The following is an 18,601-nucleotide window of genomic DNA, read 5'->3' on the forward strand; positions in this document are numbered from 1 at the left end:
CTATAGATTATATTGGACTTGCATCCTTTTCATAGTCTACCGTTGTACCATATCTGGCAGGTGTCAGTGCCAGATTTTTCACTGTTATTCGTCGTTCACAGGCAGATGGGGCGATGACAAACATGTTGTTTGTTCTCCGCTTCGGCCTAGTTCGAGGAATGATACTCTGAATGAATTCGATGTTCAGTTATCGGAAATCATCGACTTTATGTTGAAACTACCTTGCACTGACGAGTGGCCAAACAGTCCAAAACCGGTTTGCAAGTGTGTTCCAATAATTGAAAATCTATCGCGGCACTTTCATCGCCAACAGCATACGCAGGAATAACTTCCGTGAATAATCCTGCACTGACACATGTCGGGTATAATCCAACGCCCGTGGTATTAGCCAGAGAAGTAGTTGTTTTTTGTCCAATAATCTATAGTGTAGGGAGTTGAGACTGGCCTGTACAAACTGTTTCTGAAGATGATTTGATATACGTGGCTCTTTTAAATTTCCGTGAAAATTAAATTATTCATAGGAATATTTTGTGATCGTAGCAGGGCATATCTTGATAAAAAAACGTCAAGATGTTCATATTCGTAGGCAATCTTTGAGGGGCTCGCGGTGTATTCACCACTTCAGAATATTCAACACATGACTTTAGAATGTCTTTCTATTACTATGGGTATACCACAGGGATATGTAGTGGGCCCAGTTTAGTTTTTATCATTCGTGAATAGTATTGGTTCGATTGTTATTGATTCATAAATGCGTTGTGTTTGGGCTCTGATTTCCAGCCAGTTGCCTTGAAGTGAAAGCTGAAGTGATAGATAGAGGACGCATCCTGTCGGCGATCGATGTCAAAGCTCGACTTTGCAACTGACCGCCTTGGGGAGCCTCATCCATCTTTCATATTCGAGTTTGAGTTCTTTCTCGATTTCAGATAAGTCGTCTTTTTCAGGGGAGATGTAATCGCCCTCACTTACTTATTTATTCATTTGTTTTATGAGTCGGCTGCAGATTCTCAGAGTAGGGATGATTAATATCGTACAAGAAACCCGAATTGTCGATATATTTGAAAGCTGAATCAGAAATGTAAGAGGATGAATAGTAAAAGCTCTAATAACTTTCGGGAATATCCGTAACGCTAATTTGTTTTTCTGGTCTTCCAGAGATATTTTGATGAAAGTGATTATTGGTTATTATAGAGATAAACTAAATGAAATTTGCTGGCCTCAACACTACTGATGGATTGGATTTTTCGATAAAGAATCATTTTAATTTGCTTTGTTGTGACAGACGCGATGCTTCCCCTCATTTCAATCATCAACGTAGATAATGTTCAGTAGAAATTAATGATATAGATAAAGAGTTTAATGAAAACAATAATGTGTTGATTTGAAGTATTATCAGAAAAAATGCACCTGCGGAACATTTATTATTTCATCAACAGAGTTACTGTTGATGAGGTAATACTGTTCTAGCTGACTCTTTGATATATATTGATGAAGTTTTTCACTCAAATGATAAATTAGCTGACTTATTAATATTTTGATAATATTTTTGAAGAATCATCATCTACACTGAAGAATAAAAAATGTATTTAATGTATAAACAATATCATTAGTTAGGTACTTTTAGACTGATTTTAAATTAACTTGGCAGATTCGCTCATTTCTTCTTGAAATCTTATTGAAGATGTTTCAGAGGATTTCTGAACGAAACGTAATACAAATCTATGCGATAGCTTCCTCAAACGTTTTCATATATACAAAATCACAATACGTGTTTTGCTATACAACAGTTTTGTCAAGCGTTTCCATACATACAACGCAACACGTGTTTCGCTATACAATAGCTTTCTCAAACGTTTCCATACATCCATAGCCGCAACACGTTTTTTTGCTATACAATAGCTTCCTTAAACGTGTCTATATATTCATAACCGCAACACGTGTTTGGCTATACAATAGCTTCCTTGAGTGTTTCCATACGTCCAGAGCTGCAACACGTGTTTTGCTATGCAATAGCTTCCTTAAACGTGTCTATATATTCATAACCGCAACACGTGTTTGGCTATACAATAGCTTCCTTAAACGTGTATATATATTCATAACCGCAACACGTGTTTGGCTATACAATAGATTCCTTGAGCGTTTCTATACATCTATAGCAGCAACACGAGTTTTACGTTACATTAGCTTCTTCGAGCGTTTCTATACATTCAAAGCCGCAACACGTGTTCTGCTATACAATAGCGTCCTTAAGCGTTTCCATACATTCATAACCGTAACACGTGTTTGGCTATACAATAACTTTCTTAAGCCTTTCCATATATTCATAACCGCAACACGTGTTTGGCTATACAATAGCTTCCTTGAGCTATACTAGAATGGACACTTGGCAACTTGGAAATGATGCAGAATTAATAGTTGTTCCCGTGTTAAATATTTGAATGAAGTGTTGCGAATTGAACTAGCAGTGAAGGAAATACTCGAAATATAGTGAATGAGTTAATTATTCTCTCCACCCCTTCCAATTTATACTTGTGAATCTTTTAATATATGAATCTGCGTCAAATACTTCGAAGTGAACTATTGGTAAGAACTATACAGTGGGAAATAAATCAACGAATGTAAGTGTAATGATGAAATCGAAGTAGCAATCATACATTTGAATATCTGAAGAGATAAAACGATCCATACCAAACACGTGGAAAGTGAAATAACTTTTATCACACCCAAGGTAGTTGTACTGAATTTATGGGGATATAAACCTGAGTTCAACTCCTGGCTTTTGCGTGTAATTACTTCTGTATTCCATCCAATTATCCTGCAAACATAAACCTTTTTCGTAAAGTGAAACTTGAACTCAAGCAATTACCTAATTCTTATGTTTCTGTCTTCTTCTTCTGTTACCTAATTTTTATGTTCTGTTTCTTTCATAAAAATAACTGAAAATTCACGAAAAATGTATCGGATTGTTTTCGTGAGTTCATTTGCTGTCTAGATCAGGGGTTTTGTAAAAGGATGACAAATTTTTTCACGTTTTTCAGGCTGATTCATCTTGAAACTATGTAAGCATTTCTTTTTCGTTTCATCAGTTATATTAAGAGTAATATTGATTGCATACAGTCGAAACTTATGTCAAAAAACAATCACTATATTGAGACTAAGAGTACGAAATGTGATAATTATAAGTCACTGGAAGTTGTAAAATTCGGTATATATGTAGTTGCTTCTTAGAGTATGGCTTCTTAGAGTATGGCTCTGTGTTATGGAATCCGGTTTAAGACTATCAAAAAACATCAATTTAGAGCATGCAAAGGAAGTTCCTAAAATACTTGTCCAAAAGTTGATGGTCAATACCTCACGAGAGGCATCGATCATAACATTTTTTTGACACGCTTTGTCATGTCATGGTACATTTCAATGAACAGATATGAACAAATATATGATGGGAAATTTAATTCAAGGTTCAGTTTTAGAAATTTCGAGAATGCATTATTTACTTTCAGATCGACCACTAAAAGTGGATCGGGTATACTGCTCATGAGAAAAAGCACTTTGATTTTTCTTGAAATTCAGTAAAAAAATTAATTCATTCCACCTTTTCCTCGAACGTATCTAATAGCTGGCATATCGTTGAAAAAATATAAAACGATATGAGACCTAATATGGAACCCTGAGGTATATATCAATCTGTTGATCAATTTTGTACAATTCTATAGAAGGATATTGAAGTAGAGTAACGGATCTTTTAAATATATTCATTACTTTCATGAATTATTGAACATTGTTCGATGCATAACATCACTATCAAATTTATACAAAGAAAAGTTCGACAGTTACCGCTGGAATTAATCTAGAACTTCCAGGACAATAACCCGAGCTTCGAAACTTTTATCGAATCCAATAACAGTATAAAACTCCCGTTTTTGTGATATATCTTTTGGTATAGCCGCACATCAGATCTAATGACCTTGTTTTCTTTTTATACCAGGATAAAAACCTATATCAGCGAGCTTTTCCTTCTCATGACCTTCTCTCCCGATCCGTAAAAAATAAAAATGTAAAGAAGACATAATGAGTTTCTTGGTTTTCACGATGGACCTATTTTTCCCTTCGAATTGCCGGAAGATTAACATCCATTTATAATATTATAAAAATATAATTGACACATATCCGTTTTTTTACTTATTTTGAGAAGATGTTCACCGCTGTCATTCAATTTACTCTGAATGCAAATTTTACAGAGCTTTGGTCCTTTGGAGATGCCTTTGACGAGAAATGAGATGAAAGTAGAACTTCTGTGACTGTACTTTTCTGAATATTCATTTCATTTCTCACGTAATCTCCCATCACTTCTATCGTTCAATTTGCCTTTTGCTCGATTGGTTCTATTTAAATCTCTAGAAATTATGACAGAGACCCTCCAACGACACTCGTCAAAAGGAATTTTGAACGACATTAGCGCAAAGTATTTTTCGGAATTCTTCTCTCTCATCCTACGACTGTCGACGAATTTCTTAGAATATAAATGGTGAACTTTTTGTTTTTCGTTAGCCTGTTTCATATTACAGCCACGTTTGAGTGTTTTTACAGGCTTTTATTCATTCGGAATGAGACGAGTGATAGGAAGGGGATGAAGCTTTGACTGTTCGGGGAATTATTTTGTTGATTTATTCATGAAATGTACATCATTTTTATCTCCAATGAAGAAAAATTCCTGATTCGTCGCTTTGATATCTTGAGCGATCATCAATATGGCTTTTGGAAACAAAGATCAACAGGCGTATGTCGCCAATATTTGAAAAAAACGGAATTCTCATTTCATTTGCACGTCTTAATGAGGATCTAGAAGTGATTTCGAATTGGAGAAAAGGAACCAGGTTCAATTAAATTCCTCGAAAACCCATCGGTTTTCTCCACAAATATAAATGTATCCGACCCAGATATCGATATGTTTGTGGGGGATTAAAATGGACACCAATATGTCTTGGCACAATCTTGTTGCTGGAATTGCAAAGGCTGCTTCTCAGAATATTGGAACACTCTTTCGAACCAGAAACTGTATAAATCCCAGCAAATTCTGAGGCTTTATAAAGCTCAGATCAGACCTTCTTTGGAGTATTATTCGCAAGGATATTCTGTGAGAACACGCAAAGTCTTGGAATTGTAAGTATGATCCATAGATAGAGATATACAGTGCGGACGTTCAGAAGTTTTCCTCTCCTAAGTACTGAATAGGACAAGATATTAGAGTTGGAAAAAATTCTCTCATCATTTCAGTATTTTCTGATATAATGACGAAAGTGTTGCAGCGCCATTTCAAAGAAAAGGGTGCCTTATGATACCTCATTTGATAGGTTATTGAATTCTCTATCCAACACTAGTTTATTTGCCGAAATAGGATCAGCTCTTCTTGAGAAGTTCCATGATTGTTTCAAGGATTTGCAAACAAACTCACTCCAGTTCATTTTCTTTCTGCAATGAACAGCGTTTGCACTTAAAAACATCTAGAGGCGTCATATCAGGTGATCTAGTGGTCATTCCATGACCAGGTCTGCCTCTCCACCGTTTTGAATTATTGACAAACCCAAATCCGTTTTCAACTGATGTTTCAGTTGTCAGAATGATACGCTAGATCAAATGATATGATGCCTATAGCTTGTGAGAATTCCACACCATTGTCTTTCTTACCGAAAATACAAACATTTATACATTATTTTTTACTTGAATTTTGTCCGACTTTGATATTTATTCCCGTTCAAAAGTTAAGAAAGGGATTTTTAGCTCTCTCGGTATAGCCAGATATACATACCGATATATATATATATATATATATATATATATATATATATATATATATATATATATATATATATATATATATATATATATATATATATAAATTACAAATCATACTTACAGTAAAAATGAGTAAAAAATAATCAATTGAACATATAAATCGACGAAAAAAGTTAAACATTATAGTTATTTATGTATCAAGGGAATTAGGAGGGCCTTAATTACCGATGGCAAAGTTTGCGTCCCGAGGGCCTCTGGCCCGAGGGACAGCAATTGCTTGAGGTTATTAAGGCTCATTAATTCCCGTGGTACATAGATAATTCTATTTCTGACCGATTTCAATAAAATTTTGTTCATTTTTGAAACGGAAAAATGTACCAATTCATTACCTTCCCGGTATATTTGAATCAGGTACCGTTGATTATAGTAGAGTTTTCTTGTTGCTAGGTTGTTGCTATGTTACTTGTTTATAAACAGAACTTTGTTATCAAGCTGTGTTTGCGGTGAAAACGTGTTTTCTACCTCAAATATAATGGAGGGTATTTTGAAAAAAGCTGAACAAGCAAGAGAATCATTAATTCCATCGAAAAGTGAAGCCGTATACCAAAAAGAATACAAGATATATCTGGACTGGCTGACACGGAAAAATTTTATGCCAAAAGATGTCACTGAAACTGTATTTCTGGCATATTTTCAAGAACTGGTAAGGAATTTTCTATGTTTTTCGGTAGATTTGGTAGTAATTGTGTTTATTCGTTTCAGTCAGAAACGTATAGTCCGAATTCTTTATGGACTAAATGGTCAATGCTAAAATCGATGGTGACTATACATGAGAAACGAGATATCACCAAGTTCAATGAACTACAGGCTTTTTTGAAACGGAAGAGTAAGAGTTATAAGCCGAAAAAGTCTGCTGTTTTATCTCCTAAAGATGTTATCAGATTCCTAAAGGACGCTCCTAATGATATTCATTTATTGCATAAGGTAATTTTTTTCTTATTTTCCTTTTTGTGTGTATTTATTTCCTTTTTTTTGTTATAGGTTGTTTTGATTATGGGTTATTTTGAAGGATGCAGAAGTCAGGAACTTTTGAATATGAAGATATCGGATATAGAGGACCGGGATTCCGTTATGGTAGTGAACGTACCGGAAAGTAAAACTGGTGTATCGAAGAAATTTACAGTTGTGGATGAAAAAGAGTTCTCCGCTTTGCCTTTATTAAGACTTTATATGTCTTTGCGTCCTAAAGGTATTGAACGATTTTTTTTGAGCTTCCAACAGGTACCTCGACTGTAGTGAACAGAAGCTCCAGCCATACAAAAGAAGAAATTGTTTCCAGTGGCGGAAGTAATTTTCAGGGAACATTTCAAAATTGTACATTTATTATTTGTAATGACGTGAATAAATGAAATATGGTTCAGTTTTCATTTCTATTTATTTTTACTTGTGAAAGGTAGAGGTAATTATAAAATCTATAATGTCCCAAGGGAGTTATGACCCTCTTTATTGATAGCGTAACTATGACGATATAAGCTTATAATATCCCGGTCAGAAATAAAAACATTAATGGATTATTTTGGTTTGACAAATGTCATACCTTCACATAAATGTCATTTTTCAATGGGCATGATGATTTGATAATCTTTGATTCTAAAGGGAAAGTTGATTGATACAGTTTTCATTATTATCAATATGATTTTTGGTGTAGTTCCAGTAAGTTACTGTATATACTGCTGAGATTATCAATGTCAGTTCTCTTATTTATACAATTAGAAGACTTATTAATTTCAACCATTTCAAGAAAAAGGCCATTGGAATTATTTTTTTCTGTATGTAAAACTTTGATATTAGAGTAATTTGGTTTATGTCCTGTTTCTATAGAATGCTGTGCTAATGCACATGATTTCTTATTAAGCTTTATATCACTTTTATGTGAAGTTATTCTATCTTTAAGAATTCTAGATGTTGTTCCAACATAATCCAAATTACAATTGTTACAAGGAATGTTATAAATCACATTTGACTTTTTGGTAGCATCCGTTTTATCTTTCAATTTGGTATTCAAATTCTTTATAGTTTCATTATTTTTTTGGCATATTTTGATATTTTGTTCATTATGAAAAAGTTTTATGATATTTGAAGATAAATTTCCAAGATTAGGTATAGATTTATAAGAAAAATTGATAGGTGAACTATTATTATCACATACATTTCTGTTGATCACATCGGAATTTGTATTACTGCCAGTATTGAAAATTATTTTATTGAGAAGTTTTCTGGTATAGGAATTTTCGATAAACTTGTCTCTAAGAAGTTTGAGATTTTTTTGCTTGAGGAAAGGGTGTACTAATTTTTCTATTCTCTTTTTCAAACAGAGTATTAAATTGATTTCAACTGATTTCTTATGAAAAGAGTAGTAATTGATATATTGAATTTGTAGGTTTTACATACCAATCAGTGATCAAGGAATTATCAGTTTTACGGATAACTTTTGTATCAAGAAAAGGAAGGGTCTGTTTATTTTGATAGTAGGTAGTACTGTCATCTTCTAGAAGATGTAGTCTACTGTTCACATGTAGTCTACTCGAACGTGACATCACAAGCAACACTTTGAAGTGTTTTGGTGCGAATTTCAAACTTATAAATCAAAGTGTATTTATTTTATACTTTCATAATGTTGGAAGTATAACATTACAGAATAGTATTTAAAAAAACTCGTATATCATAATGTCTATTATAATATTCTGCCATATGCAACCCTCTGCAAACCCCCGATTGGGTATTGAGAGAAGGTCCTACATGTGGTATATTGACTTCATCTCGAAGGAAGTGAACTTGAACTAGCAAACGAGATTAACGCTGTTCTCGCTCTTCTCCCAAGGTCTTGAGGTGAGAGGGTGAATCTGCCCGGAAACAGTAACGGATCCTCTTTTTATAACTTTGAGAGAAGTATTTTATCGAGAAAACCAATTCTTAGCTTTCTACTCCGATGATAAAATAATGAAATATAGAGGGGAATTTATAAAAGAAGAAGAGAAAAAGAACATAGGCTGAGAGGCGGAAAAAATTTAAAATGTGGAAAAAAATAAACAGCATTGATACTTGAAATATTAATAGACCTTTTCAAGGCTTTTGACACTGTGTGTCACAAAACCCTTTCACGAATGCTGAATGATTATGGCATCCGTTGAAATACATACAACCTTTTGTCCAGTTATTTATCAGATCGTGAACAGAGTGTTGGAATTGATGGTGTTCTGAGTGTTCCCAGAACTGTGACCTATGGTGTTTCTCAAGGCACTGTTCTAGGGCCACTTATTTCCACTATCTATATGAATAGTCTGTTTTCTTTAAATAACACTGGTCAAACTATCAGTTTCGACGATGATACTGCCATTTTGAACACTTCTTCAACTTGGCAAAATATAAAACAAACCTTTAAAGATGATTTTCCTAAGATTTCGGAATGGTTCCAATTCAATAAATTAACTGTTAATTACCAAACAACTAGGTACTTACCATTTACCTGAGTGATTTTTTTGCTGATTTATTTTGAGCAACAGTGTTTTTGACAGATCAGACGTGTCTTGCATCATTGTCAAACTTGTTCAGTTTGGTCTATAATTTAACCATGAATCGACTTACGAATGAACAACGCTTGCAAATTATTGAATTTCATTATCAAAATTCATGCTCGGTGAAGAAAGTGTCCAATTTATAGAGAGTTGAAACTAAATTTCGAACCCAGTTTCCATTATTGGACATTAAACTACCAACATGCATACGTAGAGTGAGGACCGAAGAAAATATTGCGGCTGTATCCGCCAGTGTTCGTGATGACCATGAAATGTCGATTCGCCGCCGTTCGCAGCAATTGGGCCTATGTTACTCCACTGGAAATGGAATGGATCTGGTTGTTACACCTTATAAGATACATTGATGGATGTAGCCGTTACAACGTGGTGGGAAATCATAATGAAGAAAAGATTAATGAAACTTTTTATTGTATAAGTTTGAAAAAGTCCGTAAAGGACGAAACTGTCACAAATGAAAGTTTCATTTCTCTGGAGTGAAGACACAAGCATTTGAAGAGCTTCCGATGCATTCCGAAAAAGTCACCGTTTGATGTGGATTATGGATCGGTGGCATTATCGGACCGTACTTCTTCAAAGACGACAATGGCCGGAACGTTACTGTGAATGGCGAGCGCTACCGTGTGATGATTGACGGCTTTTCGTTGCCCCAAATGGAAGAATTGGAAGTACCTGACATGTGGTTTCAACAAAACGGTGCCACACGGCACGCGAAACAATGGCCCAATTAAGAGTCGCCTTCGGTGAACAGTTTATCTCACGTTTGGGGTCCGTCAATTGGCCGCCTAGATCATCTGATTTAACGCCTTTGGATTATTTCTTGTGGGGTCTTGTTAAGACTCATGTCTACAGGGATAAATCAGCAACGACTGACGTTCTGGAAGCCAATATTGAAGCATTTATACGTGAAAAACTGGTCGATATGTTAGAGAGAGTGTGCCAAAATTGAACCTTGTGCATGGGCCATCTGAAGTGGAACCGCGGACAACATTTGCATGCAATCATCTTGAAACATTGAATTATATTGATCGTTCTATGGATTCCAATAAAGATTTCATCAATTTTTTCACATTGTTTGTGTTGTTTTGAAAATCAAATCCTATACCTCTTAAAAAATCACCCGCATAGAACTTAGGCTCCCTTAGAGTAGGCTGGAATAAACAAATTCCTTTAGCAACATGAGTGAAACACCTTGGTGTCATGCAGTTTGAACTGTTTGTACTGTTTATTTGTTTTTTAAATGTGTTACATTGTTTTGTAAGATTTTATTTTATTATGCAAATAAACAGTATTTTTATTGTTATTATAGAGAAGCATAAAATTCTATCAATCAGAGTACGCTACGACACAATAGAACATGTATTAGAAAAAGTTTAATGTAATGTCACATAGTTAAAAAACTTGTACTCTAATCGAAGAGTCATCAGCAGACTCTTCAGGTTCTTCTTCCTTCTTTTTCTTCTTGGCAGGCTCAGCAGCAGCTGCTACCGCAGCTGGAGCTGCAGCACCTCCTGCCGAGGGTACACTTCCTACTCCAGACTCATTGTTGGTGATCAGTTCCCTAACGTTGATTCTTTCTACTTCTACTCACTGCAGACGCACGCAAGTTCGGCATAAGAAGTCATTTTTCTAATTAGTGCAAGTCGCCGTTTGACCTTAGCTCAATGAGAACAAACACAGGTTTCAACTAAATGAATTGAGATATGGAGCTACAAAAACATGTGACATCAAAACGGACAAAACTTTTGAAACAAACTAATATTTAGTCACGAGGGAAACATGTTACTAAAAATAAAAACTGTTTCGTCGTTTCGCGTGTTATTGATCAGTAGCTAGGTACATCCGTCAGTTTGATTGGTTTGCTAATGCCCTTAACCTACTCCGATCTGGAGTTTTTCACTGTACGAAAATAATTAGATATCGATTCAGAATGTTAACGGCCAGGTAGCGAGGAATATTCGACATCGAGTTAATTTTGTGGGCGTCAGCTTTTATATTCATTTGGGCAACATTCATCAATGTCCGGGCATGTCTACCATATATCTCTTGGCAAAACATTTTCGTAGCATTTCAAATAGGAGGGGAATTTATTAGAAAAATAGTCATTGGTTTGTTGATTTTCTTCGAAATAACAAACATAGATATTCTTCACTTAATTTTTTTTCAAGTAAAAACAGCGGGAGTGTTCAAAGTTATAACTAAAATATTCAAGACAGATATTATTATTGAAATATGGAGTCTGTTAAAAAAATAAGGTGAATTTTTTGCAGTTGTTCATGTTGATATACTCGTTTCAAACATATCGCTCCAGCAGAAACAACAATCAAACTTTGGTTCGCTGACTTCAAACGTGGTCGTAGAAACACCGATGATGAGGAACGCAGTGGACGTCCAAATGAGGCAGTAACACCAGAAAATATAAAAAAAATTCCACAAAATCGTTTTGTGGAATTTTACGAGTTAGCTAGCATTGTAAAGATATCAAAAGAACGTGTTAGCTTTATATTGTATGAGCATTTGACTATGAGAAAAATCTGTTCAAAATGGGTGCCGCGCGAGATCACTGTTGACCAAAAACAAGAACGTCTTGATTCTGAGCATTGTTTAGCCATGTTTAAAAATAACAAATCGAAATTTTTGCATCAAAATGGATGAAACGTGGATCCATCACTTCAATCCAGAATCAAAACGATCGTCATCTGTGTGTTTTTAATCAGGACTATAATCGGAACGATACTCTAAATAGTTAAGCAATACGCACCCTACACCCTGTATCTCGAAAATGATTCAAGATATGAAAAAAAAAGTTCAAACAAAAGTTATTGAGAATTGAATCCTCTACAATATTTATGACGTATGTAAATAGCATAAAACCCAACTTCTCTGAAGAGGTGAAATACCTTGGTACCACCCTCGGCAGGAAGCTAAAATGGAACTCTCACCTACAGAGTCGATCAAAAAGAGCATATGTGGCTTATGAGGAATATCGGAATATCGGTGGTCTCCTGGATCTACACGCAATAATAAGATCTGTGGAAATTCAAGTGTGGACGACCCTTCAACTCTCGGAATTATGATAGATTCTACCACGGATGTCTTCATGCTGATTGGAATTTTATATTAGAAGTGGAAAATGAACCCCTTTCTATTTTATATTCCCAAATAAAAAACATTTTTGATAAATCTTTTCCTTATCAAAGAATCAAACTGAAAAAAAAGAAATACTGGATTAGAAAGGGCATACAGGTTTCCGCTAGAAATATGAGATCACTTATTTACATAAAAAAATTCACGAAGAGTATATATTTTCATACCTATGTTGAAAAATATAGAACTACTTATAGAAAAGTAATTGAACGCTCAAAGAAGATCTACTATCAAAGCAGAATTTTGTAAGTAAGCAATGAATCAAAAGAGATTTAGTCCATGATTAATATTTTAGAGGAAAACAAAGAAAAGATCAAGTTGATATACCAATAAACGCAGACATACTGAACAGTTACTATTGCTCTATAGCAGAAAATTAACGAAAAACATACTAACTTCTCTTAATCCGCTGACTCACTTAGAGAACGTATGGATCGATGGTAACTTTATTTTACACCCTACTGATGCACATGAGCTTAAAGAAATAATTCAATCTTTTAAAAATAAAAAGGCCGCGGAAATAGACGAAATTTCAATTATCATTTTTGCTAACCTTCCTGATACCACATTAAATGCTCTAACGTTCGTAATAAACTCATCCTTCAAGACCGGAACATTCCCTTCCTGCCTAAAAAAATCAATGGTTATCCCATTGCACAAAGGTGGTGAGCTCAGTGATCCTTCAAACTTCTTTCCTATATGTCTCATTCCCACTCTAGGTAAGCTAGTAGAGAAACTGATTAAATTAGGATTGACAATTTTTTTAAATAATAATAGTGTCATAAGCAATAACCAGTTCGAATTTCAATCAAAAAAGAACACCCATGATGCTATCTTTTCTTTGTTATATGACGTTTATGGAAATAGTAATAAAAAGAGTCATCAGCAGCAGTGTTCTGTGACTTTTCTAAAGCCTTTGAGTATGCAGATCATGGAATACTGCTGAGAAAACTACATCACTATGGCATCCGTGAATTACGCACAAGTGGTTCGAAAATTATCTCACTGGAAGAAGTCAGATTGTGAAAACCTCATCATCCTCATCAGAAGGCGAAATAAAAAATGGCGTACCACAAGGTTCAATACTGGGACCAATACTTTTCCTGATATACATAAACGATTTAGCATCTATCGATATGAAAGGAAAATTCACTCTATTTGCTGATGATACCACAATATTGTGGCGTGATAAAACTGTATGCAACCTACACGAGAATATAAGTGCAGATTTAAAAAAAATAAAAAGTGGTGCGACTCTAATATGCTGTGTTTCCATGTTTCCAAAACACATTTAATATCATTCCGCTGCTTTATTGATAGCATTCCTTTACCAACACAGGACGCGGACAGGATAATTGAAAACAGACCTAGTACTAAATTTTTGGGAGTAATAATTGACAATAAACTCAAATTCGCCAATCACATGGTAACCCTCAACAAAAAGTTAGCTCCAGGGTGTTTTGCAGTGAGAATAGCATGTAAGGATCTTGGTTTGTCTGCCGCTAGATCGGCATATTTCTCACTTGTTGAGTCACATTTGAGGTATGGAATTCCTTTCTGGGCAGTATGTTGGAAAACTCAAATGCGGACGGTGTTCATCATTCAGAAAAGTGCTATAAGATTCATGTGTAATGCCAAAAGTCGAGACTCCTGCAAACCCCTATTTGAATTACATAAAATCTTGACAGTTTTTGGAATCTTTATTTAAGAAACAGTATGTTTAATTAACAAACATAAATTGATATTTAGCGGTTACTCCAATTATTATGCCCTTCGTCAATCTAACGAACTAAGATTACCCATACCAGCCTCTACTCTAGTCAAAGACTCTATATATTATAATGGTATCAAGATGTTTAATCATTTACCTGACCATATAAAAATTTAAGAGGATAGCCGTGTATTTCGAAAATCAGTAAATGACTTATTATGTGGTAGACCCTATTATAGTTCAGAAGAGTTCTATGAGGACCGCTTTCTCTAATGTATTTTTTATTAAACAAAGTATGGTATGCTGCATTTGAACATTTTATATATATATATATATATATATATATATATATATATATATATATATATATATATATATATATTATTATGTTAACGTACGGAGCCATTGCATGGGGACCGAAGTTCTACATCGATTGGCTTGTTTGAACATCACAGGAGACATGATAACAACACCAAATGCGGCAATGGAATTCATTATTGGCCTGACCCCCTGGAATTGTACGTAAACCTCGAAGTAGGAATGTGTCAATTGAGGCTGAGCCTATGGCGAGAAGCGCATACTGCGCAACCTCTGCTGCAGGCAATCAGTGATGCAATTGAACCCAGGTGTGTGTTTAATACATCCTTCAAAATACAAATAAAACAGAACACAGAGTCAGATGCTATAAATGCAATACGCATACATACAAACGGCTCGCACTGGCTATAGCAACTCCAAGTCGTATCGCAATCTCGAAAAACCCGAGAAACGTGACCCGGAAAAGTGCATTTCTTTTCGATAAGTCCATACCCAAAATACAGTCCATTTTGCATTACGTGTGAAAGAGCGGTGGAAACCACCGAAGCCAGAGAAGTCCAGGATTCTAAGTGAGTTGACTTTACTTTCTTCGGCTGGCGGAACCCTAACTCTCTCAAACATCAACATTTTTCGACAGTCAGATGCTACAAATTCAATACGCAGACATACCAAAGAAGGCTCAGGATGTGTAGTGTAATCCAAATCATTGAGCCTAAGGATTAAGTGGGGAATGAGGAAAAATACCAGCGTGGTTCAAACAGAACTGGCTGGTATCTCAATCGCCCCAAAAGAAATAACTAGAGTTTTTTTCCAACACCAAATCGTTATTTTTAACACCTCGACACCTTCAAAGAGGAAGATTAAAGTTAAGTTTTAAACTTCCTCTTTGAAGATGATCATTTGGTGATCGAAACACGTGTCGAGGTGTTAACAAAACTCCAGTAATATTCATTACTACACCAAAGGTTCCTAACAGTGCATCATAAAAACATAACAATCTGCACTGATAGTAGACGAGCCCTAATCTATTAGCCTTGAACAGACAACGTGTTACCTCAGGGCTAGTACTACGTGCCACCAAAGCCTCGGGGTTGAAGGGCACGACAGGAGTAAAGATAACCGCATTGCCGTCTCTTTAGCCAAGGAAGCGGCTGGACTAACAATTTTAGGACCAAGTGACACCTACGGCCTGATGACTTCGACAATTGCAGAACTAGCCAATCGTAACACCCATGCTCAATCCCTAAAGAGATGGGATGAAATCAAAGGATGCATTCTTGCCAGGATCACCCTGAACGATCCAGGGAAACTGGTGCCGAAGAAATATCTGGCGATGACCAGAAAAAACCTATGCTTAACAGTATGATTTCTAACTGGCCACTGTCAACTAAGGAAACCCCTCCATAATATGGGACTAATGGACACACCTCTATGAGGGATGTATGAACGGGAAGATGATACTGTCAGGCATGTCCTATATCAGTGTCCGGAGTTATAGCCAAATAAGAGAGTGTGTGATCGGCGAGTCTTGGCCTACACCTCCTGATATAAGGAAGACGTCTCCTAGTGACAGGTCCATCTTCCTGGCTCACATGTGACTTAAGTGCTGTGGGCCTACACTCACCTTCCCTACTCTACAGATACAGATAAAGTCCATAGGAAATGAGATATGAGATAAATATTTAAAAAATCGATTTATTTTTGGCCTTTGACCTTGGAATATCTGTAGTCGCTGACACCCTATGATGAGTAGGTTTTGAGAAAAGTTTCAGGGTGTCAAAATAAAAATTCATACATGCAAGTTTATAGCTGACTATCCCTTATTCCAAGGTGAAACCCCTAATATTCCAGGCATAGATTGGGAGCACCTACACTGTGACTTCCTGGGGCCACAGCTCACGTTCTATTATTCTATTATCTCCCAGAAACTCATGAAATACACGAATACAGAAACATATGCGGTGTAACCTGTTTGAAATTCCAGCAACGTTCCTTTGGTTTGTATTTTCCAGTAACATCCAGTTGCGACACCCGAAATTCTTGTTGGAATTCGAGCCGCAAACCCTGACTCGGAAATATGTGGCGTTGGATGCCAAAATATGGATAGCCAAGAGAGGGTTGCGTAGCTTAATAGCTCAGGGGCTCGATGTTATAAAGGCCAGATTCATGAAATTTCAGTATTTCACATGTGTTATTCACTAGAGTAGCAACCTATATCTAACAAACAAAGACAGTTTTTGATAAAAATACATTACGAAAAACAGCTTCAGTTCCATTACAAAGAATCATCGATAAGAGCGTTTTGGTTCGTCATTATAACCAGAACTGTGAATGGTTGCCATTGAAAATAAAAGATTAACTTCCCCAATTAACATAATACAAAGTCGCTTTCCGTTGTCTTCAGATTTTGATGCGGTTTTTTTGATAGATAAAGTGATTCAGTTACTGTACATATTTGAAAAAATCCCGAAATACGTCAAATGTAAATTATAATTTGACATTCTTCAACGTAAAAATGCTACCCCTACCTTCAAATCCCTCCGAATGACAGGTAAAACCCCCAATTTTATAAATGGAAAGTATAGGTTTGTGATTTGTCGTCATGTGATATATCTCTATTTAAAAATGTTATTGCTTTCAAGTTTTTTGCAACCAATTAAAATAAAATAAATTAAAATCATGTGGTTACCGAAATTCGATAAAATACACTCAAAAATCAAAATGTAATGCAAAACGTAATGAACTGGAGAATACGAAAAAAACTATGAATTTTAATGAAGTAGATGTTCCAAATGTTCACCGCGAACGTTTTGGCAACATCCTGATCTCAAATAAAACTGTCTTCTAACATTATTTTACATATCAGTCGTGACCGACCTCATCGCAAGCGTCATTCATTTTTTTTAAGTCATTCAAATCTGAAGGTTTAGTTTTGTACACATTGCTCTTTATATATCCCCATAAAAAGAAATCTAATAATGAAAGATCAGGTGATCGCGCTGGCCATTCAATCGATCCCTATCTACTGATAGGGAAATATTTTATCGAGGTATTGCGGGGAATTAACTTAGTAATGTGGTGGTGCTCCATCCTGCCGAAACCATATGGTATTCACTGGAACGTGAGGGTTTCCTGGATCAGGATATAAATTTACTAAACTTGGAATGACCTAATTTTGAAGTAATGCGAAATAATGATCGCCATTCAAGTTGCCCTCAATGAAAAAGGGACCAATGATATGGTTTCCTACAACACCAGCCCAAACATGAACCTTTTGAGTTTTGGGTCCTTCTCTCATCCAGTGAGGATTTTCCGTTGACCAGTAGCAACAATTTTGCCGATCAGCATGACCATCAAGAGACAAAGTACACTCATCAAAAAACATAACGTCTAATTAGATGATATTGTTATTCAACATGTTCATCATTTGCACACAAAAAAAAGTTCTTCTATCAAAATCGTCTTCCGTGAGCTTCTCAGTAATTATCAATTCATAGGGATGCATTTTATTTTCTTTTAATATGTTTACTATCAATGTATGGCTAACATGGAATGTAGTGGGTGTCTGTCTTCTCGATGTATGTGGGTTTTCCTCAAACTCAAGTATCACATCTGATTTGAGTTCATCACTCAATACATTGGCAGCTGCTTTTTTTATCTGCCCCACATAACGGGAAACTGCTTCTCTATTTGCTCATTGTTCTTTGAGATATGGACGGATTAGGAAATTTCTCATGAAATAGGCGAGGTACTTTCTGTTGTGTTCGGGTTTTATCTACGTAAAGAATCATTTGTACAACTGTTATTTTAAGCATTTCCGTTAATCTGACCATTTGTCAGACTTGAAGTTAACGAACTTTAAACTTAAATCAAAATAATGACAGCTAATGTTGTAACATACAAAACAAGTTGACAAGGTGTTTTAAACTAATGTTGCCACGGACTTTATTTACAGTTTTTTAAGGGATACCATCTGAAAACAAAATTGCTATGGTTTTTGCTTACTTTCTTATTATCAATACTTCAACATAAAATAAGT

At 35.5% G+C, this 18,601-nt stretch overlaps 2 protein-coding genes across 5 annotated transcripts in view; one reads left to right on the forward strand and one right to left on the reverse strand.

Moving 5' to 3' along the window:
• The window catches only part of LOC111518326 (trace amine-associated receptor 4), a 78,343-nt gene that overhangs the window by 35,892 nt on the left and 23,850 nt on the right, over window positions 1-18,601 (reverse strand). The window lies entirely within an intron of this gene.
• LOC141482731 (uncharacterized) lies at window positions 6,150-7,213 on the forward strand. 2 transcript variants are annotated; one of them, XM_074176467.1, is made up of 3 exons: window positions 6,150-6,496; window positions 6,556-6,777; window positions 6,835-7,213. In XM_074176467.1, exons 1-3 carry the CDS (start codon window positions 6,326-6,328, stop codon window positions 7,087-7,089), a joined length of 648 nt encoding a protein of 215 aa, XP_074032568.1. In that variant the 5' UTR covers window positions 6,150-6,325; the 3' UTR covers window positions 7,090-7,213. The 2 variants fall into 2 exon arrangements, with proteins under 2 accessions (XP_074032568.1, XP_074032570.1); XM_074176469.1 differs by having other exon boundaries at window positions 6,176-6,496; window positions 6,863-7,213.

This window comes from Leptinotarsa decemlineata, unplaced genomic scaffold, assembly GCF_025532065.1.
Source record: "Leptinotarsa decemlineata unplaced genomic scaffold, Ldec_3_MD MMD2_tig00001719_RagTag_RagTag, whole genome shotgun sequence".
Classification (NCBI taxonomy): Eukaryota; Metazoa; Arthropoda; class Insecta; order Coleoptera; family Chrysomelidae; genus Leptinotarsa; species Leptinotarsa decemlineata.

Coding starts and splice junctions, on each gene's coding strand:
- LOC141482731 (XM_074176467.1), top strand. CDS start 6,326: ATGGAGGGTATTTTGAAAAAAGCTGAACAAGCAAGAGAATCATTAATT. Junction 6,497..6,555: donor TGGCATATTTTCAAGAACTG/GTAAGGAATTTT, acceptor TATTCGTTTCAG/TCAGAAACGTATAGTCCGAA. Junction 6,778..6,834: donor ATATTCATTTATTGCATAAG/GTAATTTTTTTC, acceptor TTTTTGTTATAG/GTTGTTTTGATTATGGGTTA.